This window comes from Drosophila montana, unplaced genomic scaffold, assembly GCF_035044405.1.
Source record: "Drosophila montana isolate Dmon_TW-CO22-7 unplaced genomic scaffold, ASM3504440v1 contig_3848_1, whole genome shotgun sequence".
NCBI classification, from domain to species: domain Eukaryota; kingdom Metazoa; phylum Arthropoda; class Insecta; order Diptera; family Drosophilidae; genus Drosophila; species Drosophila montana.
Window position 1 is genome coordinate 4926595 of NW_026998720.1, and position 25990 is coordinate 4952584.

The 25990-nt window shown below is 38.4% G+C and overlaps 2 protein-coding genes and 1 long non-coding RNA gene across 4 annotated transcripts in view; 1 reads left to right on the top strand and 2 right to left on the bottom strand.

Moving 5' to 3' along the window:
- Nucleotides 1-3441: 3441 nt before the first annotated feature.
- dsd (attractin-like protein dsd) lies at nt 3442-16793 on the bottom strand. The gene is made up of 8 exons (XM_064696492.1): nt 16110-16793; nt 10426-10662; nt 10189-10346; nt 9003-9150; nt 6105-8940; nt 5952-6038; nt 5806-5887; nt 3442-4554 (listed from the first exon to the last, which is right to left on the bottom strand). Exons 1-8 carry the CDS (start codon nt 16508-16510, stop codon nt 4397-4399), a joined length of 4107 nt encoding a protein of 1368 aa, XP_064552562.1. The 5' UTR covers nt 16511-16793; the 3' UTR covers nt 3442-4396.
- Nucleotides 16794-17560: 767 nt separating this feature from the next.
- LOC135438736 (uncharacterized) lies at nt 17561-18287 on the bottom strand. Its single transcript, XR_010437920.1, has 2 exons — nt 18153-18287; nt 17561-18088 (listed from the first exon to the last, which is right to left on the bottom strand). It is a non-coding gene; the product is annotated as an uncharacterized LOC135438736 (long non-coding RNA).
- Nucleotides 18288-18404: 117 nt separating this feature from the next.
- The window catches only part of Tusp (WD40 superfamily protein Tusp), a 40674-nt gene continuing 33088 nt past the window's right edge, over nt 18405-25990 (top strand). For both annotated transcript variants that reach the window (XM_064697153.1, XM_064697154.1), the window contains exon 1: nt 18405-18684. The gene's annotated coding sequence lies outside the window, so the exon portion shown is untranslated. The remainder of the gene's footprint in view (nt 18685-25990) is intronic.

The following is a 25990-nucleotide window of genomic DNA, read 5'->3' on the forward strand; positions in this document are numbered from 1 at the left end:
TCTAGAAAACGTTTTATTTTCTCAAAAATTAAATTAGAAAGGAAAAGGTTTTCTCTTTTTGTACATTAAAGGTGTAGTTTGGAATAAGCATAGTTGGACATGAGTTAAATATTTTTATAAAAATAAAAATCAGCAAAAGTTTCTATTATTTTAGACATTTATAGGCATCAAATATGTATACATAGATAACAAATTTAAAAAAATATTATTTAGGTAAATATAAGTAAATTTATGATAATTAAGAGTTGAGTAAAGTATTCTTTCGGATCGCAGAAAACTTCCTTATAATAAATATATCTTATATTCTATATCTGAGGTCGTTGACACATTCAACAGAGACGAGAATCCCGGCTCGAATCCCAGGGACGTGTAGGTAGAAACCTTTAGTAGCCAATGTTACTTAAAAAGTGAGCAATTAGATTGTTTATAAATATTAACTATACATTTAATAATAATAAAAACACTTTATTAAAGTAATTATAATTATAACAACAATAAAAATAATAATAATAATATAAATAAAAATAATAACAATAAAATTAATTATTATTTTAATATATTTTAATTTTAATATAAATAATAATTATAATAATAGTAATAATAATAGTAGTAGCAATCATATTATTTATATTAAAACAAATAATTAATATTAACAATAATGAATTTAATAATAATTAGAGCAATAATAACAAAAGACAAAACAAAAAACAAACAAACAATAATGAACAAATAATAATTGTACTATTATTTAAATTAAAAAAATTAAAAAGAAAACATTATAATTAAAAACAGACAAATAAAAAATTAATTAAACATTATGGCTGCAAGCCCAAAAAATTGATAAGTGGTTTAGTTCTTGGCTCACAGAAAGGCCTCGTCTTTGGGTTCGGCGCGAAAACCTGGATTTCATATTTTATTAGCCCAGGTTCGAATTAGTTTTTAAATAAAATAATTGCCTGAAATATATTAACACATTTGATTTTGTTGAAATCGAATAATTGTCCTTATTCAATGAGACTAAAGACTTTTTTGTGTGCTTTGTTAGAAAATTTAAAAAGTTGCAACAATATTTTTACAATATTAAAAAAACTAAACTGGGGCTTTATAGAGTTCGGTTCAGGTTCGGGATCTTTTGTTTTGTGATTAGGTTCAGGCTCTGTTCGTAGTAAAAAAAATTTATTTTTCAAGTTTGAACCAGTTCGGTTCAAACTCCATTGACAGCTCAAATATTTTCATGATTGTGTCGTGTTGATTTTCGAGTTCATGTTTCATGTTCCTGTTCGCTGCGTGTTAGAAAAGTCCAACAAAAGCCCATCTCTGCTCTTAGGGTGCGTCCTCCACTCATTCATGCGCTGAATGCCACTGCACGCACAACCGCACCACTTGCCTGATGCGCCCGCTTGATTCATAAAGTTCAGTCAACGCACATTACTATGGGCCCCACTTAACCTGGTGCGTGACAGCCTTCGGTGGCCGGCATTAGCTTGGCCACGGGGTAAAACCGATTTATCTAAGTGCACCCCCCCTCTCTCTCTCTCTCTGTCTCCCTAGGCCTGACAACTTGGCTGACTCAGTGTGACGTCTGCAGTTGCGGATATTTTCGGTACGTAGCCCCAGCCAAGGGCATTGATTTATCACATTTTTGATATTTGTCGAGTTGTTCATGTCAAAACAACTATTTTTTTTCGGTTGGGCTTGCTGCAGCTTCCGCTTCGCTTGGTTTTCGCACGCTTTTGCCATATTTCAATGACTTTCTTCTTTAATTTCATTAATAAAAGCAGCTTCGCTGTCGTCTCTGCTCTCTGCTGTGCTTTGTGCTGGCCGTCATTAAGTTAAGTGCAGCCCCGTGTAGTTCCGTCTCTTCAGAAGGCACTCAGATGCCAAAAGATGCCCAAAAAGTATGTTGAAGAAAAAAGAAGCCATGAAAAGAGTTGATTTAATAATACCGTACGCAATTTTTGCGCTGCCTTTACATAAGTTAGAGTATGTTTGTAGGATTTAAGTGGGCATTTTCGCTAAGCCATTTAGTTTGTAGAACACACATTTTGATATTGATTTGATTTCTCAAAATGTTGTGTAAATAATATTTTAAGCCGACAAGTATATAAATAAGATTGCGAAAATTGCTGGTTATTTAGTCAAGACTGCAATACGAACTTCAGCTCGGTATTCCACTTTTTTAATAACCATTTTCCTCACTAAGGTACGAACAGCCGAAATATTTTTTGAAAAAAATGCAAATTAAATGGGCCTGCGCGCACACCAAGCATGAAGTTTAGTTTTCGAGCCCCTGTGAAGTAAAATATTAGTTTTTTAACATATTGTTTTATAGTATAATGTTTTTTGTATAAATTAATTAATTATCGAATATTCCAAAAACAAATTCGTCACCACTTGAATTTTCAACATTATTAACTTTTAGCCTGACAATCCCGGGTAGTTTAGACTTCTAAGCTATAAATTTCAAACATTTCTACTTCATGATATTTGAAACCACTTTTAATTATATATTCACAAAGGCAACTATGTTTTCTATAATATCTTATGCCTTTAAGAATATATCTATCCGAATAGTTTGGAATTTATTGCAACAAATTTGTTGGGCTGCCACTTCAGGCACATTTTGAGACATTTTCTTGAACTGAACGTTTTCAATTTGTGACCAACTTGATGACTTACTTGGTAAAAAGGCCAGGCCTCAAACGTGCCACGCCCACAAACATTCAGCTGCCGGCTTCCAACTTGTGTGACGTCTTCGCTGGGTGAAAGTGAAAGTTCTGTTCGCTGGTTTTATAAGGCAGCTCTGTCTCCAAGTCGGTCAATATTAAAACGATGCTAACGAGTTTTGTACACACGCCCAGCTGAGAAACAGGGTATAAAAATCCCAATTTATAAACGATATTAAAAGCCCTTTGCATTGCATCATTCTGTTCAGTGTTTTATTTCGTTTATAATAAACTAATATGTATATATATATTTATATATTTATTAATGACTTTTATCTAGGTTTGTGTCGCTGTCAAAGAATATGTATTTAAAACTCTAGGAGAACAAACAAGTCTTGATTTGAGTTTCTAATTTATTAACTTTACATTACGCTCTGTGTGTGTGTGGGTGTAGTGGAGGGGTAGATTGGCTGGCAAGTAAATACGATTACGAAAATTAACGAAAACGCATTTTACAATTCGAAATTCGAATTTAAAACGTTTCATCTCTTGCAGACTTGAACTATACAATTAGCTGGTCTAGCCTGAAGTATTTTTTTTTTTTGTTTAACATATTTTAGCATATATATATATATTAAAAGTGGTTGACAAGTGCCGTTTGATTCTGTTTCATTGTTGTTTCTAGTTACAAGGTGCATTCATTGTTGTTGCTGTTCAAATTTGTTATCCAAGTGGAAACCTTAGGCTTAATTTGAGTTTTTCATGTTGTTCAAAGGAAAATTTTGTAATTTTTTATTTATATTTATTAATACAATTTTGTTGCATACACTAAATTACATAACTGATTTGTTTTGGGCGCGTTTTGCTCTATGTACTATACATATATAGGCTGCATAATTTACGTATAGAATATATGTATATATATTTATTTATGGTATATATTTACAGACACATGTTCATGCTCTTGTTCGTTCTTTGCTCTTTGTTGTAAATATTTGCACAGAAACAAAATACTTTTATTTATTTGTTGTTGTTTTTTCTTTCTTTTTTTGTTGTTGAGTGTATTGTTATTTTGTATGAACACAGTATTAAGCAGATTTTTGCACACATTCATCAATTTGTTTTTGTTTTCTCAAATGTGTTAAAAGATCACTTTTCTTTACGGCTTTTGCTAAAATGAATAAAATGTCTTTTTTTGTGGTAACTAGCAAAAACGCAATAAAAAAACACATAATTAATTGCATAAATAAATTCTAACAACACACTTAAGCCATATTTATATATAAAATAAAAATTGAAGCTGTAGCTGCTAAAAATTAGTTTTCATTTTACTGTATAAATAATAAATAAAACATTTACAACTAATTGCAACGCTACAGACGACCTATCAACTATATCAAATTGTATATAACTCGTATATAAATATGTCCTTTTGCTAAAAATTATCATGTTATTATTAATAATCATTTAATTATTATAATTTTAATATTATTATTATTATTATTTGCATCGTACTCTCGTATCGCTCATTTAAGGGTTTATTAGACTAATTGCATTAAAGTATTAATAGCTGCGGATTATCAACTTACTAGCTGCGCGTGTGTGTTTGTGTGTGTGTTATATAGATAAAGAAAATCTGGAGCATATTCGCTAGGGTTCTATCATCTAATTGTACACACTATCATCCATCATCATCATCATAATTATTATCGCGTGTAAACTGTATTTCATTATGTACAACTGTCTGGATGCTGGCTCTGCTTGCGTTTCGGTTTTGGCTCCTTGGGATGCTGCTCGACTGACGGCCGACGCGGATTCCCAAGCGTGACTAAAGCGCTCGCCACGGCCAGTCCTGCCGCTTGACCGGCAGGCGCGTGCGATAGGCCACCTGTGGAATACAGAAGAAAACATAAATTAGTCTATACTATATATTTTTTACATATACTGCTGCTGCCTGATGATCCATGCAATACCCAAGCAGGAATTTAAGAGTCCTTCTGGCTGACTAGCTGAACCCAGCACGATGCTTGCCTTACATGCATTGTAGCTTTCTTCTACATATATATTTTTCTTCTTTTCATTAACCCACACTATGTATAGGAGCTTCTTGATTAACTTCGGTTTTTATACCCTGAACCCATTAAAATTGGGTAAAAACGGGTATAATGTATTTGTGCAAATGTATGCAACAGGCAGAAGGAAGCATCTCCGAAACCAAAAAGTACATATATTTTCTTGATCAGATTCAAACGCCGAGTCGATCTAGCCATAACCGTCTGTCCGTATGTATAAATGCAAGAATCTCAGAACCTATAAAAGCTAGAGACTTGAAATTTGGAATGTGTGTCCTCCTTGCACATGCGCAGTACGAGTTTGTTTCCGACAATCGATAATTTGCCCCGTTTCCAATCAATCAATAAAAATCGACATCGAAATCCTGTTTAGCTGTGTAGCTTCTTAAATAGTATATACTTATATATAAAATATCTTTAATTTTATAACCATTAATTTATTTTTATTACTGCTAAAACACGGGAACTCCCAACTAGAGCCTCTTACTTGTCATAGTTTTATCTTAGTAAAATCTTCGAGCTTAAATATGGCATACTGTTTATAGCAAAGCGAAAGCGATTTTTTTCTTCTAGTTTTTCGAGATATAAAGGGACGTATCCAATAAATAAATATCTATAATCTATGTATAATCTACGAAACCTACTTATCAAGCTTGGTCTTAAAATGTCCGTGTCTCAAAAACGATATTTGTCTATATTATGTAAGTGGGCAGAAGTATCGAAAACAAATGATACAATTTTTCTGCGTATGGTATAGGAGAATATATAGTTCATATATAAAGGCTCTAGCTTTTGTAATTTCTGAGATCGTCGCGATCACACAAACGGACGAACGAATCGACTAAGTTCGACATTCTGATCAGGAATTTATGTATGTATATGTCGGCGATGCATTCTGCGCCTTGTTGGGTACATTTGCACAAAAACATTATAGCCTTTATACCCATGTCAAATGGGTAAACGTATACCAAAACTCGCCCTATAGGCAAAAAATAGATTTATATTGTAATAATAAATATAGAGCCAGGAGGTCCAAGGTAGGTATATAGTATATAAGATATACGCACCCGTGGGCAGCCGGACTAGAAGCGAGAGCACTGCGGCTCGATTGCCATTGCAGGGCTCCAGGGCAATGGGACTGGGACACTCCTGTAAAAGAGTTAAACATTTAACATATCAAAAGCGCTCTCTTCGTGTCTTGCCGCTTACTCACCTTTTTACGTTTCTTGGACATGTTGCTGACGCCCCCCAGCGTCAGGCTCAAATCAATTGTATCGCGGGGTTCAATGTCAACCAAAACCTGTGGAGCAATCACCCAAGGATTAGTATAGAGCAAAAGTAAGAAGTAATCCTAGGGTATATGTACCTGTGAGAATGGCCGGCTGGCCATTTGCTCCATTTCGACAAACAGACGCTGACGTCGCCGGAACATGTCATACTTCTGCTTGATTTTCCATAGCACCGCGGCCATGAGGAGGAGCAGCAGAAAACAGGAGGAGAAGGTAATGAAGAACTGCTGTAGATTGAGCTTGGGATATTGCGAGAAGGCAATCTGTATCCAAATGGGCGGCTGAAAGTCATGCACAAACACATAGAACGTTGTCAGCGAACTATTGTCATCTGCGGATTGACCAAAGGGATATTCGGTTTTGGCGAAACGATGCCGGAACGTCGAACAGTTGATGCCCACCAAAATAAGGCGTTCCGGGAAGCCGGCACGCTTCACCGAAATGTCCATTTTGGCTGGCACACTGCACGTAATGGTAAAGTCCGCATCAATTTCCGGCTTCGCCGGCGAATTACGAAAATTGATTTGCGTAAAATGACGATCCTCCTTCTTGGACAAATTGAATGTGAATTGATAGTCAATGGTTAGCTCATAATAGCAGGAGCCGCGCAACGGGTCACCAATATAATGATTCTGTGAATCGCATTTCTCGCAATGATCACCCACAATGCCCTTGGTGTTGCAATAGCATTTCCCCGTATCCGGATGACAATAGTCGCCCTGATTATTGCACTCGCAGCGCTGGCATTCACCGCCATTGATCGCATTGCCCCAGTATCCAGTGCGGCATTTCTCGCAGTGTGCACCGATCGTTAGATTGCTGCACGGCTGCTCGCAGTGCTCCTGATCATTGCAAGACGAATGTCCATTGCAATTGCAGCGTGGACATGACGTAAAGAACCAGTGTTTCAATGCACACTCGGTCTGATCGTACGGCGACAACGCGCCGCCAACAACACATTTGCCCAAGCCGGTGTTGGAGCCGTTGTCGCACCAGCCGCACGCCGGATCATCCAAGCACTGCTGGCAGCTATTATAGTAGCCGCACTGTGCACTCGACAGCGCTGTGGTGCTGCCCACGCTCAGCGCTGTTATTGGCGCCGAGCGGCATTTGGACGTAAAAGTTGTCCATTCACGGCACTGGCCATATGGGAAGCTGGCCGTATACGCATTCCGATCGACGCAGCGCTGTTCGTTCTGGCACCAGATGCACTCATCCTCCGTGCAATTGTGACAATTCGTTTGTGTGGAGCACGTTGGCCGGCATAGGCTCTCGTCGTGGCTGCTGCGATTGTAGGGTGTGCCCGAGGCGGATATGTGACTGCGGCAGCGATTCGGTTCCGCATCCCATTTGCATGCCGCATTCGCCATGCAGGCGCGGCAGCTGTGCAGCTGCTCGCATTTGGATTGCACCAGACTATCCTCGGTAGCGGGGCAGCTTTCCAGTCGCTTGACGTTCAGTGGCGGCGGCACCGTTATAGCCGGCTGCTGACGACCATGCTGTGTGGAGATTGAAGAGTCCGTAAAGAATATGGATGCCACCGAGGTGGTCTCACGGCAGCGCTCCTTGCTGCACACACCGTTGCCGCAATAGGTGCAGTCAAAGACGGTCGAAACACACGAATGACAGGTGTTTATCTCCTGGCAGCGTAGTACATGATGTAGATGCTCCGAGGTCATGGTATTTCGGCTCTTTGACGGGCAGGCCACATAATCGTACTGCTCCCGTCCATAAATGGCCAAGCGTTGTACGCGCATTATGTTGATGCAGCGCATCAGCTGTACATCCCAAATGCACTTGACGCCGGGTCGGGCGCTGGTGCATTTCTCCTGCTTGGTATAGAAACTGCACTGTCCGGCCTCATAGCGCAGCATATCGTTCAGCAGCTGGCCATTAAAGCCGCCAAATATGTAAAGCGCATCCTCAAACACCACCGAGCTGTGGCCAAACCGAGCCAGATCCGCCTGCAGATGTGCGGGCATTACATGCATATGCCACGAATCGCAATAGACATCGTAGATGAGTAAATCCTGACTGTAGCACTTGGCGCCATAGCTTTGCGAGGTGTCGTTGTGCGTGTTACCGCCAAAGACCATCATCAGACCGGGATTGACAAAGTTGGCCGTATGCAGCAGCCGTGCACTGGGCGCCGACGACAATAGTGTCCAGATGCGCGTTGACGGCTCGTAGGCAAACAGACGGGAGCTCAAAACCTGGCTGGCATCACTCTCGGACACAATGCCGCCATAAATATAAAGCTTTTCGGTCAGCAGATCGTAGGCTGCGCTGTGCCCGTAGCCACCCTTAACCACATAGCCGTAGGTCTGGACGATCTTCCATTCGCGTGTGGCAAAGTTGAATTCCTGTACGGTATTGAGATAGCCATACTGTGGCGAATGCCCAAATATTACCACCATATACTGATAATTGTTTTTATCCCCGAAACCTGGCACCAGAGTCGCCGTATGCCCCGCCACACGCAGGGGCCCGCACATGAAATACGTGCTGTTGCATGTGTCCGTCTTGACGGTGATGTTCTCCCACGTTTTGGCGGACACATCGAACGCCCACAGCTCGTTGGTAATGCCCTGAGATTTAATGACGCCGCCGTACATGAATATCTTATCGCCATACATCACTGTGGAGGCGCCATAGCGTTTCTCGGGCGTGGCACTGCCATCCTCCGGATGCATTGTCTCCCACACATTGCCATTGAAATCGTAGGTGCTCATTAGCTCGCCACGCCCATACGATTCGCCACCAATGATGTGCAGTGTGTCACGCCAAACTGCGGCGCCGTGTGATGCGCTGCCCGATGGCGCCACCGAGTGCTTCGGATGTACCGTACTCCAAACGCCGTGTGCCCGCAGCTGGCTGCAATCGTCGCCGCCATAACCATCATTGCATTCACAGCTAAAAAATATTAAAAATAATAGTTTTTATTTTGTCTTTTTGATTAGGATTTCGATATTTACCGCTCCTGCTCTATCTTGCAAATGCCGTAACCCCGCGCCTCTGAGCAGTTATTCGGACAGGCGGCCACATTGCAGGCCTCCCCTCTGTACATGGGATCGCACAGGCAGTCACCATCACTGCACGTTCCATGGCCGGAGCACTCCACATCTATGTGTAGTAGGGAAGAACGATTAGTTTAAATTCAAATAAATTATATAATAAATAAATAATTTAAATAAAAATTAAAAAACAAAGACTATATAGAATGGCCTTAAAAATAATTTAAATCTCTTATCAATTTAATTTTATTTATTTATTTTTTTATTTGCCAAAAGAGGGTTTTAGGAAATGAAGTTCTTCCGCAATTTATAATTTATCGCGAGTGAACATTGTTCTTCTAGTTATTAGTATTTATTTAACGTTCTCCCTCTACAGTCTTATCTTTAGTAGCCTATTAGAGGCGCAATTTACTCTATCAACTTTCATGCCATGCATTTAGTTTGCAGTACAATAAGAATTATTTGGGAATCACTCGGCATTATAAGATAATTTAGGGTATGTGGAAAACCCTGAAGACTAAATAAAATAACAAGGAAAAATATACTTAAGCATAATAATTGGAATTTCACAATTTCCATGGAATTTTACATTTTCCTGAAATTGTTTTGAAAAACAGTTATTTTTGCTTATATCAAATCGAATCATTTGAAATTTAAGAAACCTGTATCCAGGACATATCCCGTTTTACTCATTTTAGAATCTTTAGAAACTATCAAAATTTTACAGGATCTTTGATAAAGACTTCCGCGACTTTCCAATTTTTTCAGGTTTTTCTAGACTAGTTGCTTAAGTTTCGCCTATTCCTTATATTACTAGATTTATTAGAGTCAAACGGAAATAAGGGGAACTTAAAGGAACTATGAGAACTATCATATTATCCACCTATTTAAAAGTTAATTATACATAATATTTCTATAATACGGGAACTTCAAAAGGAGCTTTAAGTGTTATAGAACATCTTTATGTTCAACCATCTTTAGTGAGAGTTCTGGGTTGGACTAGTTGCTCAGTTATTATATACAAAATGTAGTCTTGGAAAATCACAAGAGCCTCTGTAGAGGAATCAAACGTAATTTTATCAACTTCTCAGACACATCCTATTTGTTTTAAGTAAATGAAGTCCCCCCCCCTCCCCCCTTCACTTACCATCACTATCCGTGGGACACCCGTTCATTTTGTACGTCAGATTGAAGCCGGACATGTTGTATGCATCGTCGCTGAAGAAATGGAGGAGCGCTGTGCCCGATCTAGCGATGACCTGCGGCACACGGCGTATGGAAAAGTTGCCCCGGTACATGAGGCCGCTGCGAAAAGCATGACAAAGAGAAGATGAGAGAGATTAGCTAAGAGTTTCAAGTGTGGCAAGTTGCAGTGTGGACTTACCTGAAGACCGCGAGTAGCGGCGAATCAACGCTATCGCCATCGTATATATACAAATGATCCCAGCCGCATTCTGTGGCAAATTCACGCAGATGAATGCGTATATTGGCGGCACGCGACGGGTTCGAATTGTGACGGCGACCCCAGTGGGGATGATGTGCATCAATTAACCAGCTGCATTTGACGCTCACCGAATAGTTGCCCCAGCCATCGTGTATGGTGCCCATGGGATGGTACATCCTATATAAATGTAGATACGAAAGAGAGAGTAGAGAGTGAGAAAATGTGCTGAAATAAATCGAATTTCGTCAGCTTTTGATGTGGCATCACTTGGCTTCAATTCAGGCTCACAATTACATATGTAAATTGTGGCCAGATGCCCGCGCCCGCTACCGATCCCGCTGCGGCTGCCACTGCCAAGATAATTGAATTTGCCAGCCAACGCAAATGCAAGCTTGATTCAATTGATGCATACAATGAGAATCTGGGCATGTGGCATGTAGAAGCTTTGAGGAAAGCGCATGGAACGTGGGGCATGTGCTGCAGCAGCAGCAGGCAGAAGCACCGCAACTGCCGCATTTGCAGCCGCGGCAAAGCTCTTTGTCATTTGTTATTATAGTGGCACGTCCATCCGTCAGTCCATATCCATTTAAAAATAACTGCTTTCTTTTCATTTGTCAACAACTTGCCCCAACGGAGACATCGATATATACAGCACAAGATGTGCTTGTTACTTGGCGCTGTTTACTTTTCAACTTGAAAACAATTAACTGTGGCAAGTCAATACATATACATACATAAGTATATACAGAGAAACTCATGGCCCCCACCAGCCCCTGCTTTCTGACTTTACGAGTTTTTCTCTACTTCAAGTGAACAGCTAGCCCAATAGATGCCCCATGAAATACGCTGACAATAGTGTATTACGTTTCAAAATAAATTTTCAAGATTACTCTATGTTTATATATAAAACTGTTTGTCCTGACGGACAGATCAACGCACAAACAGAAAGCTGAACTTTATGGCTTATATGATGTAAGTGAACTCTAAGTAAAAGTTTTTGGAAATTTCACCCGCATTTGTGGAACAATCGCGGAAAACAATTGTATGAAACTTTTTACACTCTGAAAATGTTTGAAATGTTTTGCCTATATATTCTTGATCAGGGCGACAAGCTGAGTGGATCTAGCTATATCCGTCTGCCTGTGTGAACGCGTTCATTTCGGAATCTAGAGCCTTGAAATTTAATATATATCTTCTCTCATTTTTATAATATCGAAAAATAAAGGTTTAACTACATAATTAAAAAAAAATATATTTAAGTTAATAATAGCTAGATACACTAAACAATAACTAATTTTAAAAGGTAAACCCTTGCACTTTGGCATGCACAAGTTAATTTAAGCGGTGTTTCACACTTTTCGGATAATCCACCCGTATTAGGCGGAAAAGGGGGTCAAGGGTTTTATGGGCCTTAAAGCAAGTTTCGTCTGAACGGCTGCAATTTTATTTCCAGACACTTTCGACCTCAAACGCACACTCAAATATACTTAAACAATGATACATTTCTGTATCATGGGTACTGGGTGGAAAAGTAATCACTAAATTTAGAGATAAGACTAAATAAGACTCGCTAGTTTTCAATATAAGAAATTATTATTGTTAATATTATTATTACGATTATTATAGAAACACTACGTAGAATTTTAAATGCGCATTTGCCCATATCGTATTCGCAATTATAATTTTCTCTTAAACAAGCCAAAAATAGTATACTTTACGTGACATGACATATTTTTGCCTTCATAATATGCTCGAGGTTCGGTTCATATAATACGTAATCTGAGCTTAGTTTAGGCATCGAAGAGAACGTTAAACGATAATAGATTTTGTTTAAATTGAAATATATTGTAGGAAGTTTTTTTTATATATTCGCATATATGACATGTTGTCAAAAATCAGGTTTTTGTACAAAAAAGAGTCACTGAATGTGTTTAAAAAAAAATATTTATAAATTCTACTGTGACCCTTTCAAGTATTCACAATTGAAATAAGATGCAAACTCTTCAAATTAAAAAATTTGGTGCTGTATAATTTATTAAATTATAAAAGAAAAAACTCTTTCAATGTTTAGCTTTTCTTGAAAATACGCCTCTCAAAGGTGAACTTTGTTTAACTTGTAATTTATATAAAAACAGAAAATTATGTAAATATTTCATCATAAAGACTCTGAAAAAGGGTTCCTTTTTAAGAGCAACTCTTGTTTGTCAAGTGATAAAGTGGTATACACAGAGTTAACAAATACAAAAGCGCTTTTGTTATATAAATGACAATCATCTGAGGATGATATCTATGTTGATACGATGCTGATATAATGTTTCTAGCTGGTATATATAATCTGCCTGCTATCAAAACAAGCAGCGGTACCTGAGTCTTAGCAACATAATATTCGCTAAAAAGCGACAAAATCTAATAGCGACAGAAAAATAAACAGACGAACTACTCGAAGCTCAACGCAAAATTTGCATTGTCTGCGCTTATAATTCGCAACTGGTGCAAGTGCAGAATATTTGGAGTTGGCGAAGCGATGACGGGGAGTTCGAGTAAAATACTTGAGACTCGTTGAAGTGTATTTATTTACAAAGCACAATAATTAATTATTTTTGTACGACAGAAACAATTTTCTAATATCTACTTGTCAACTAAATATCTTAAATTATAATAATAACAAGTAACATTGCTCTAGTTGGGAGTACGCGACTAAGGGATACTCTAAAACGAGTGTTGAGCTGCCGATTTCGCTGTTATTTTCAGGGCTTAAATATGGCATACATAAGTGTGTACACACTAAAGCGCAAGAACATCTTAAAAAACGAGTTCTTTCGATTTTTGGGGGAGGTATCTGAAATGTAAAATAATTTAAAGCTGTACATTTTTTACGAGAACCTTCACACCAAATTTGGTGTAACAAACTCTTAAAATGGTTAAAAACCTGATTAAAAGAACCATGCGTATGAGGATATAGAGCATATCGAAACCCGCGCTGCGTGTGATGTACGAGAGTATATATTCTGTAACTCCTATAGTCTATGAGATCGACGACCGAAGAAGATGGGGCAACAGATCTTAGTTGCTCAAGAATATACCTACATAGGGACTAGGATGATTCCTTCTGCCTGTCACATGCATTTGCACAAAAATATTATAATATTTTAAGCCATGTTCAGGGTATACAAATTGACATTGTCCAGTGCTTGTCACTCCCTAGGAAAGTTGCTGGGTTCATTCTCCAATTTTAGGCGCTGCTTTCTCTAATCGTAAACAATTGCCAAGTTTCTACTGATCTAGCTTATCCTCATATGGTAACTATCTGACTAGCCCGTCCATGTTTGGCAAAGAATTGTGTTCATTCCGATGACAAAACCCCATATAAATAGGGAATTATAAAACGAACAGAGAGACAGGTGCAGTTAACGTGTTGACGGGTTGATGGGGCAAAATGAGAACGTGATAAGTGAACGCCTATTGCTGCTGATAAGCTTGGCCAAAATGGGGCTACGGCATATCAGCTGTAAATCGTAAAACTAAATATATATAGGTGTATATATATGTATGTGTAGATGTGTGTACCTATAGGGAGTCTCTCTCACCAATATCGTAACATTGGCAATCGGTCAATAAAGACTGCAAAAACCAGATAGAACGACTATTTTCGACAAGTCGAAGATTAAATACTCTTGTAGGATTTTGCAGCTGTGTGAATAGAATCGTCAAGCTTGTAATTGCTGATTTTGGTAAAAATATCTTGAAAAGCAACATTTTTTAATACAAAAATGTATATTTCCATCGATGTTTCCTATAAAGGTTTATGATATAGTAGTCGGATATTGATTAGATATGGCTTATATATAGGGACCACAGTAAATCTAATACATATATGCCAAGTTTAGTCAAAATATCTTCATCAACTTACTGATACTGATACTGAATATATACTTAATGAGGTCGAAGATGTCTCCTATGCCTTATATATTTCATGAAAAACTCATAATACCCTCTACAAGAGCTCCAAGGCAACGCAACGACTCGTAACTTTCCGAATGGCAATTGGCGCTGTTACCATGTGATCGACTGCGCAATACTCTTATTTTATAATTAACTACTTGGCACGCACTCATCCATCAATAAAAACAATATTTTGCTGAGTCGCAAAAAGTCAGAATAGTCTTAAGATAAAAAAATATTATGCTTAAAGTCTCTTCTTTTTGTTTCGATGACAAAGCAGATGCGAAAGTTTAAATACCCATTGCAGATATTGCTAATCTTAAGCACATTCATGAAGAAACTCAGAGCTCAAACGATTGTTCCTATGGGAGCTTTATGGAATAGTAGTCGGTTAAACAAAGGTTTTTATCATGAGAATTCTTGTACTTTTTAAGTTTTTGTCTTGATCAAGAATATATATATATGCATGTATATATGTATAGCAAATGGGTTTTGGAAATTTTATCTTTAAAGCGTCACACAATTTTGAATATATATATTACTCCCCCCAAGAGTATAACAATTTAACGGAACCGCACACCCACTCAGCGACCCGAGCAAACCATTCGAGTGGTGCAGCCAGTGGGGCAGAGTGGCGGGCAAGCAGAGCGAGCGTTCTCCAGTTAAATACGGTGCTGTCAAGATAGAGATTGCCCTTATCGAGCGCACGCTGAACAAATACCCGTTATTAAGAAATATAAACAGTGCGTCTTATGAGCTTTATGATGTGCGCTTGCAAACTTCTCTGATTAGAATATAAGTTGAGTTGTGCTTGGCGAGCTTTGGCCGGAGTAGGAGGCAGGTTCAAAGCCAAGTGTCAGGTAATTAAAGCATGCACTCTGATTGGAAACAAACGAGGTAGGGAAGAGGGGACGAGCAAGCGAGAGAGTGAGAAAATGGGCGTAAACGCGTAGAAAGCACCCAGTTAAACGAAAGAATGAAATGGGGAAAGGCGAAGAAAACAACAAAAAAAGAAGAGTGCGCCAGTCAAGGATAATCGACTGGGAAATACCCTGTGGCCACTACTACTAACAACACAGTGTTTATTGATCGACCATTATTAAATTATCAAGGCCTAAAAGTGGCATTCAAATGCAAAAATATAAATCAAATATTAAAAAGGTAAAATATTTGTGGTCTGTAAATGTTGTTTAACAAACTATGTATTATAACCCAATTATTATAAGCTGAGAAAAATTAACAAAAAATTATTGTGTAAAATATATATTTAGAATTTTAAGCAGCTAGCTTATAAAATGCAATTATAAAAATATTTATCGATTTAAGAGATGAACTTGTTTTGCAGACCCCACTCGGTATACTATACGAAGTCGCCTGTTACATACATGTACAGAACCAATATACCCATCTCCACCCATTTGCTGGGTATAACAAGAAAAGAAAAGAGAACTGGAGACAGCAACTGGAACCCGTCTAACGAGAATGGGCAGCAGCTCAAAAACTAAACCGTTGCTTGACACAAATCGACCACAAAAAAAGAGTGCAAAGCTGATTGAATAATACATTTTAGCGTTGATTTGTGTGTGGTCATTGTTGTTGTTGTCGTGAATCATACGGCAACAACGATAACTAAATTGGCCCGATGTGAGGGTGCGCGGGGTCGGGGGGTATCTGATACTTACCGCACTTTTCCGCCACAGAACTGACAGGCAGGTCCCTGCCAGCCTTCGGCGCAGATGCACTGCCCATCCAGGCACTGGCCATCGTTCTGGCAAGGATTTGTAGTGCAATTGTAGGCGCTGGCGCTATGTAAGCCGCTGAAGCAGCCATGAAATAGCAGCAGCGACAGCAGCAGTAAGCATTTTCGCCTATATTTGGCGTTAAATGTGGGCGTTGTGCTGTTACAAAGCAGGCTCTGATGTTGATGTTGTTGTTGTAGTTGTTGGTGTTGCGTGCTTATATCGAGGACGCCAGTATTGGTTTTGGAGCAAAATGCTAGGGAAGACGACCGTGTTGTTTGTTGTTTTAGTGTGTTTGTGGTCGAGAGCTTATGCTTATTTTCCGCATGCTCCACCAAGCACATTTTTCACTTTTGCGCTGCTGCTGCTACTCGGTTGTCGCTTGCTTTTTGCAATTTGTATTGAATTTTCACACACACGAATGCGACTTTTTTGATTTGCGCAGCGCTCGCATTGTGAAGTGCACTAATATTGCACAGTTAAAACACAAGGCAAAACGAAACGCACAATAAACACAAAACGCGTTGCTAATAACACCAAAAGGAACAGACAAAATTGCACAACCTGATGCCAAATATGAAAAGGAAAACAGTTGTATTAACTACTCCGAGCAAAAACAATATGTACTAGTCGATAGTGCTGTAAGATCTATCGACGATTTATTATGGCGGCCAGTCGATGAGTAGTGCTTATTAAATGTGCGCCACTGAGCGACACTGTTAATATCGATAGACTATCGAGAGTAAATCAGCGAATGTAAGCAAAACCGTGCTTAAACTTAAATATTTACAATTGATTGACAATTTGTATATAAAATAAAACTCAACTGAAAAAATAAAATTAAAAGCTTAACTTTAATTAAATTGAATTGGTGCTATCAGTTATACTATATAACAGAAATTTTCTTCTATACTAGATCCGGGTTTTTTAAATTAAGCGATATATATACATTAATTATTATCTATTCTAAGAAGTCGCGCAATCTTTTACTAATAATTTAGGCATAATATATATATCAAATATTTGTTTAAAGTAAAGCCTTTTAAGAGATTCTTAGAAAGCATAAATACAACGAATACAATAAATATTTTATTTCTTTTAAATAACCAGCTTCTTAAATAAATCAAGAGCTAGTCCTGACCAAAATAGCAATAGTATCATAGATGCAGTACAAATGTAGTTATATGTCTAAGATCATCCTGTGAAAAACATAAAGAGGTTATATCTCAGCAAAAGTAAATATAACTTTGCGATAGTTACTTTCCTTCAGTATATGCACTGTGTTGTTCGAATAAAATACTGTTTGGATTGGAATATTGTCCAAAAATAAGCTGGAAATTCAACTGCTTCGCGCGAAGAGCTGCTTTTGACTGAATTTAAAAGGGAATTGGACGTGTGTTTAACCATTTTATTAACATTAATTAGAATTTTTAAAATTAAATTTTGCGGATCTTATGTTGTGAGCATGGTTAGAAATTTTAAAATATGTCTAAGCTCTTAGCATGCTGTTAAGTTAATTATACAATCCACAAATATAGTAAACATTGCAGTGCCTATGCAGCCCTCGAATTTTGTTATGGTTCAGGGTACTCAAGAATCTCTCACACCGTAGTCAATAAAAATAATACGGTTCACGTATTTTTCCTCTTACATCTCTAACGTCAATTTTGAATTAGTATAAAGTGCATTTCATTGAATGCTCAAACATATGAAGAACTCAGTAAAATGTTACTTTTTGAATTGCAATATAAAGAGTGAGAACAGTCAGTCAGCCAACATATGTTATCGAGCTAGTTCAGCGAACAAGAGGCTACTAAACGGCTTGTTCGTTAGTGCAGCCCTCGCAAGCGTTACAAACGCAAGCGAACAGCTAACACAAAGAGGCCGCGTAGGTTTTTATTTAAATTAGTGTTATTTTCTGACTGAAAGTAGTATTTTTTTAGATGCTCTTGAGTGCGGCGCATTGAGTGCAAATTGAAAACTCACGCAAATAAATAGCGCCGGCCTTTTTAAACATATCATTGAGGAGTGAGTCAAAAAATCAATACGCTTACAAACAGCGCGACGAACGTACACAAAAGCGCGTAAATTCCGTTAGTTTGACAGTAACATTTGCGGTTTCAGTGATAAGAAATTGAAATGCGAAGCGCATGCGCGCTCTTCGCTCAGCGACGTAGAGCTGGCTTCCCCACTAGTATATTCCTGCAGAGCCGTTCGAGCAGTCGATGCTCGGAACTCGAGGTGCACGGTGCCTGCTGTTAATTGCTAACGGTTATTCGCGTCTGTGCCGCTGCATGTGCGTGCTAGTGTGTGTGTGTGTGTGTGCGTGTGAGTGAATGTGTCCGTGCCAGTGTGTGAAACACTGAAAAAAATAAAAAAAAAATCCAATATATAGAACATTAGCTTTAACGATTGCCAAAACACAAAACTTAAGTGCTGCAAACGATAATTAGATTGGCTAAAGCGAACGGCAGGAAAGAAGCAACCGGAGCAACTGCGGTCGCAATCGTCGTCGCAGGTAAGTTGCGGAATTTTGTTACAATGCAGCTTTGTGTGGCATCAGCATCAGCAGCTCAGTTGAGATTTTGGGTGGTGGATTTGCCCGCAGCCACAGACAGACAGAACCGAATGTCTATACATGCGGTGCGGGTGTGTTGTAGTTTTTGTTGCTGTTGGCTACGAGGAAATAAACTTCGCGCTGTCACTACCTACCTTTTTCCTCCATTATTAACGGACTTTTATTAGCACTTATCGCCCTTACTTGTACATACCTTGCTTTTGACTAATATTTTAAGGAACGTGTTTCAAGCACGTTTTTCGATTAATCCCCGCAACCTTACAACGAAAATCGATTGGCATTGGCATTCTTTTACTCTTCAACACATTAGCCGGGGAGGGGGCCCACACAAGTCTATAAAAAGGCTACACGGCAGAAATAACAACAACAACAAATACGGCTGTAATTTTAATGCGTGCCGTAAGCTCAAATTTTAAGACACAAAATACACATTGAAGCGGCATTTAGCATGCAGTCAGCAGGGGGAGCTGCCAAATAATAATTTGCATGTGTATGCACATGCACACACACGATGCGTCCGGCAATTTTTCGCTTTGCATAATTTCAATGACGCTGCTAACGATAGCGGCGACGCCGACGCCGCAGCTGACGCTAACGCATGGCCGCCATTTCTTGCTCTTGATCCGCTTTTTTCCGCGTTCTCTTTGAGAAATTATTTTTAAATTTGTTGCGTTGTTCTTTTTATTGTTGTTGTTGCTTGCTCTCGAGGTCGTTACATTTGTTTTATTTATTTTTGATGTTGCTTGCATTTTGTGTTGTATCTGATTTTTGTTGTTGCATTATATAATTTACGTTGCGTCGCGGAGGACGTCGTCGCGGCGTCGTTTGGCGGTTTCTGTGGCAAGTTCAAGTGCAATGTGTGGGCAGGCGGGCGCATCCCGCGCCCTCTCGCGGTTGGCAGCAAATGTTTTGCCAATATTTTTGCCAATGGCAATAAGCGGCGTCACAATGTTGTTGTTTTTACTGTTGCTGTTCAGCATTTTGGTTATTTGCATTGCACAGCCAAAAACAGCGAAATGTAAAAATTGTTTAGTTTTGCTGATGTATTTGTCAATGAACATGCCCCACACGGAGAATGATTAAAAATGGAATTTGCCGAACTATGAGATGCCCTGTGTGATAAATGGCAAATGGTTAACACAATTTTGTTGCTTTACGCGTTGTAATTAGTAACGAGTTTAAGCTTCAAATGACTAACAAGGCATTTGCAAACCTAAAAATAATAGGGTATGCGGTAATGAATATGCATAGCTTGCAAAAAAGAATTTTTACTGGATTAAAAGAATTCCGTAAGATAAAGTATATACATATGTAGGTAGGTAGTTTCGCAATTGTTGTTTAGATATATACTATGTATATACTATTTCTCCTACAGTTCTATTACTCGCATCATCGAATTTGGAATGTAGACCAAAGATGGCTCCTTTGACAGTTTGAGCCAAAAGTAATTGCGCCACGCCCACTTTCTTCTCTCTTTCACGCTTCGCAAAGATTATTAAAAATTTCTTTTTAGTTTTTTTTTATTGGAATTGTATATTGCTGCCTCTTTGCACACATGAACTTAATTGATACAAAGATTACAGGGTATTCTGTAGCGTATTCACTCAACAACAACAAAACGCAATTGTGTTTATTTGTGTGCGTTGTTAGCGCCGCTGAGGCGCACAATTTTTCAACTTGCGGCATTGTGACATGGGACAGGGGTTGAGTTTGGTTAAAGTAGAAACAAATTATACGACGCCGCCACCGCCGCCCCCGCATAAAGTCTATAAACAAGAGCCAGCAGCAGCAGCAACAACAACCACAACAACAACAAAGAGGCCGTCAGCTTTTATATTTCCCAGTACGCTTAGTCCGCAAAGCTCAGAGCACAACGTATTTAACCTACCCGAGAAACACACACACACACAATAAACACCCAACCCCAAGCTAAACACCCCAGCAGGAACAACGAGCGTTCCCCCTCTGCGTTGTTATTGTATTTGCCAGAATTGTTTTGCTTTGCTGTCATTTATTTCGTCATTTATGCAAAACTTTATTGCTTTCTTTTGTCTTGCAGGTTTTTTTTTTATTTTTATTTTTTTGGGTTCTTCTTGGCTAGCTGAGCGTTTTGGCTATTGGCTAGCTTCAAGTGCGCCAATTAAGTGCATGCAACGCGTTAATTGCACTGTGAAAGCTCTATTAACGGAGAGCTCTCTTGCAACGACATATCCTTGACCGGTCAAGTTTTTGTAATGCCCATCTTTTGTTTCGCTTTTACGTAGAAATAAAAATTCTTAGGAAAATTGCATCAACGAAATAGAAGCTCCTGATTCTACAACACTTCTACTGACTTTATTTTTGCAAGCACTTTGTCTCTCCATGAAAGCCTTTACATGTTGAGAATTATAAGCTTGGTATAACGGAAAACAGCAAAGCGAGCGAGTCTCCAATGGATAGATTTTCTCCACGTTTTCTTAGGTTTTTCTTATTTCTTTCACGTTTCTTAAAAGTGGACATCAACCTGTATCAGGACATAAGGAAACCAGGTCCATTCAACAGATTTTTTACTGTATATCGCAAATATCTTGTGTGCGCTGGCGTGTGGCTAATGAAAGCCTAAAGGAAAACTTCAACTACGAACATGAAATGAGAACTAACTGTAAGCGTACTTCAAGCGATTGCAAATTAGCACTTGGGGCCATTTTTAGCCCAACTCGGCAGCGCTTTGAACTCCTTTGAGGGACAACAACAACAACAACTACAAAGAGAAAATACAACAACAACAACAGCCGGAGCAAAAGTTAAGATAATTATGCATAAAGGCGCAACCTGAGACCAAAATGGCAGGTCGAAAGAAAGAGAGAGGGAGAGAGTGGGCTGGCAGGCGGCGGGAGATGACGTGCGAGTAGGACAGCACAAGAGTAAGATTCTTGTCGAGGTGCCTGACATCTTAGAATTCTGTGGCAACATGCAACGAAGACGTGAACAATAACAACGCACACGTAATGCTCTACAAACGTGCTGTTGTTGTTGTTTCTGATGTTGCTGTTGCCTTTGCCCCATGTTTTGTTATGCATGGCTGCATTTTCATTACGCAGAGCTGAACTAGTTTAAAGCAGCTCAAGGACACGGCTCGGCATGCCTCGCTTGACATGTTGTCATCATCAACAGCAGCAACAACAAAAAACAATATAAAAAATTCAAAACAAAAAATCAAACACGCTCTGCGAGTTTATCCTGCCCCGTAAATTTAATCCAAACTCGACAACAATTAATATGCCAAGTCTAAGGAGTAAATAAAATAAAAACACGAAGGAACTGCCTCTGGCGGTAGATTAAATACTATAATAAAATATAATTATAATAAATCTTTAATAAAAATCATGCATTTGGCTTTATACCAACTGATTATTCCCATAAATCTCATGATATAAACCACTTTGATACGACTTTGCAGATATGTTGAAACGGATGGTCAAGAAATCTAAAAAAAAAAATGTTCTTCCCACAAAAACTTATATTTTTATCAATTGTATTTATAGAGCTGTGGTTATATGGTACTTCGACAGATTTTGCAATTTTATAAAGAACTTGTTAAGACTCGTAAATTCTGAGTTTTATCAAGATATCTTGAAAAAAAAAGAGAAAGAATAAAGGAATTTCATTTTTGACCGTTTATTTATATGACTGATATATCTTATTTTATAATGGTCAGATCCCGACATAAGCAAACTATTTCAACGACAACTTAAGAACTGACACATTCTGTTGATATTAAATTAAAAGGTTACTTAAAAATGGATAGCAAACACCATATAAATCAAATGATATATATTAAATAGCTGCCAAATTAAATTAAAATTCCAAATTCCTATTATTCCGTCAGACACAAAGTCATAAGCGTATATAAATTGTAAATTAATTAAAATTTTCAATAATTTAATTTTTATTTTTTTTATTTTAGGTAATATTTTGATTTTATTATTTTCATCAGCGTATTGAGATCTTCTTAGATGCTATTGTCTAAGATTGAGCAATACAAAAATGTTATGTTATGTAAAAATTGTTTTGTTGTTACTAGACGATTAGAATTATTATTATTATTTTTAATTGGTCGGATCTTATCTCCTGTGGCAAAAGACATGTGACGGAGAACTTCGAAAGAACTATTCCTTAGAATTGTTCGATTACCTAGTCCAAATAATTGAAAACAATCATTAATCCTGATCTTTTTCCACTTCGCTCTTACACTCTTTTAGTTTCCATCAACTATTCCTATATCAAAGAAAAATACTTTTTATATTTATTTTGAATTTCCAATACAATTTGTGTTGCAAATTTGAATCATGCATTTGGTTTGACTCTGAGATGATAACGATTCTTATAAAGGTAATAACAAACACTTTGTTTGTAGATTATTGCACGATACGAACCGAAAAGAAATTAAATAAATGAACCCAAATCAATATTTACGACTGGACTCTTTAAACATACACGCATTAGCAAATGCTATTGTTCGATCTTTAAGACATATATTTCTTGTTTATTGATTATTACAGGATTCTACGCTGACAAAATGTGTTTAGTTTTCGATAAAAAAGAAATATATATGACTAAAAAAAATGTTAGAGGCAGGTCGCACAATTTTTGATCGATTTAAGAAAAAATCATTTTAAACATAAATTTTCTTAAAAAAACATTTAAAATTCAAAATTGATTTATTCATATATTTTTTTATATTTATTTGTTTTAAATTTAATTTTTTCTGCTAATTCAATAGAATCTTCCCATTTGCAAGCTAAATAGCTTAATAGCATAATAGCATAATAGTAGCATAATAGTGATTTTGAGGGTCAAAAGGCGCCAATGAAGTCGCTTAACTTGGCTTTTTACTGGGTCCCACACAATTGCGACGGACAAAAAGAAACAACAACAACAATGGCAACAACAACAGCAACATAAGCGCCTTAAACGCGTGCGTACAATGGGGCGTATGCTTAATCCCATTTTGGCAGTTTAATTGCAGCAGCGGAGAAAGTTAGAGAAAATAAGAGTGAGAGTGAACGAGAAATAGAAAGAGAGAGGGCTTCAGAGCAAGCAAAACTAATGTGCAACTTTGCTTGCCTTTAATCTAGAGGATTATATGTGTGTATGTGTGTCTTGGTGTGCGACAGTGTTTCCACATAATTAACTTTTAATGGCAAGGCCGCGACAAAAAAGTGTTGCCTACTTATGAGCGTCGCGGGAAAACATTTTTGTTGTTGCCTACTTCCGAGCGTCGCGCAATACAGTAAAAGCGCACTTGAGCGAACGTTTGAAGAGAAGTCGCTGAAATAACCAATAAAGAGAGTAAAGACACATAAATTACTCTTAAGTGATAATAATAAAGCTTTTTTGCTCGCATAGCTGCAAGTCTTCGGCTAGTCGTTCTTACTTGCCTTATCGAATGCGAAAAGTTGACCATCTAAAAAAGTTGTTCGCTCACTTAGCTGTTCGTTTGTCAGGTTTCTACTGTATTTAGCTCGCGCCCATTTTTGGCATTTTTCCTGGACACCCAAAATAGCCAAGGACAAGGTTGAATGCAGTTTGTCGTTAGTTGTTGCTTGTTGGCGTCCTGTTGTTGCTGTTGTTGTTGCTGGTTAAATGCACAATGCATGTTATGCCGCATACCTGCAGCAGTTGCACGTGACAAGTGGCAAGTGTCTCAGGCTATTTGCGACTGCTTGACACTTGGACAGTTCTTCGACGGCGCTCATGAATTTTGCCAGCTTTTATGCATTAGAACAGCCCGGAACACAACTCAAAGCGATAGACAGGAGAGGGGGGTGGAGCGCGGAGGGAGGAAGAAATAGATGGTACGCTAGGGGAGTGTGAGAAAGAGATGGAGGGAGCGAGATTATGAGACTGAAGCAGTTTGTGTGGAAATTATAAAGCTGCTAACAAAGGTCTGCCTGCGTAGTGTGTGTGTGTGTGTGGGTGTGTAAGCTTGTACATGTGTGTGTTGGTGTATGTCTGTGTGTGTGCCCCGTGTATAAAAGTGGCTTAAATAACACGTACAAAATATGGCTCGTGGCATACGTGTAATCATTCGTAGCATTCGCGTTGCTTCTGCCTTTGATTGTTTGACACAGGCGGGCTGTGGAGGGGTACTAACGAGCGTAGGCTAACAACGTACTTCCCTTGTAAATGAATTTAAATTTAATAGGAGTGTGGGCCGAAAAACTAGTTGGCTTTTATCAATATGCAAGCTGGCAGCGATTTATGTACAAAAGGCAACAACAAAAGTTCTCAGTAGCTCCCAAAGCTGCTGTCAACATTTCTAAATATCATTCCGGTTGCTGACTGACTGTGTAGACAGGGGGGGAGGGGTGGTTGTGTAGTGCCTGGAGAATGGGGGTTTTTATGTGGCTCTTTAGCCAGCACACCCCCAGGCGTATACGCAATCAAAAATGGTATATCATATGACAAATTCAATCAAACAAAGCGCACGACCTAATTGAAGTGTATGCGTTGCCATTGGCAAGACGTGTGGCCCAAGACAAATGTTGATATTGACTTACTGCCAAGACACACACACACACGCACACACACAACAGGACAGCAGCAGGACAGCAGCATCAGCAGCTTATCAATTATTCAAGCATATTTTGAAACATTGTCGTACTAAGTGATAGACAGTGCTGGTTGAGTGAAAGGAGGAGAATGGGTGCCAGCTACAGTTGATAACTTTCTGCGTTATTAAAGGCAGAAGACAAATTTGTGCTCGCTATGCCGAGTATTATATATCCTTGCAGACTTAAGAGTACTCTAGTCAGGAGTATATACTATAGGACAGTCTACAAACCATCTCTGGCTGATATTAGCTCCGGGTTATGTAAAAAAAAGAGTATTCGATATGAATTTTCAACGATAGCATATAGATTTAATTTTTCTATTAAATTAAATAAAGTTTTTAAATTTCAAGTCTCTAGCTTGTATAGTCTCTGAGGTGTATGGACGTACAGGACGTACATACATACGGACATAGCTGGGTCGACTTGGCTGTTGATGTGGAATGAGAATACATACTATATATATACACACTATATATATAGCATTAAGTTATCTCTATATATCAAACTGTTTGGCCTGACTGACTGATTGATTGAGCGACTGACTGACTGGCTGACTGATTGACTGTCAAACTGAGTGATTGACTGACTGATTGGTGATCAACGCACAGCCCAAATCGAAGAGATGGAAAGCTAAAATTTGAAATGTAGTT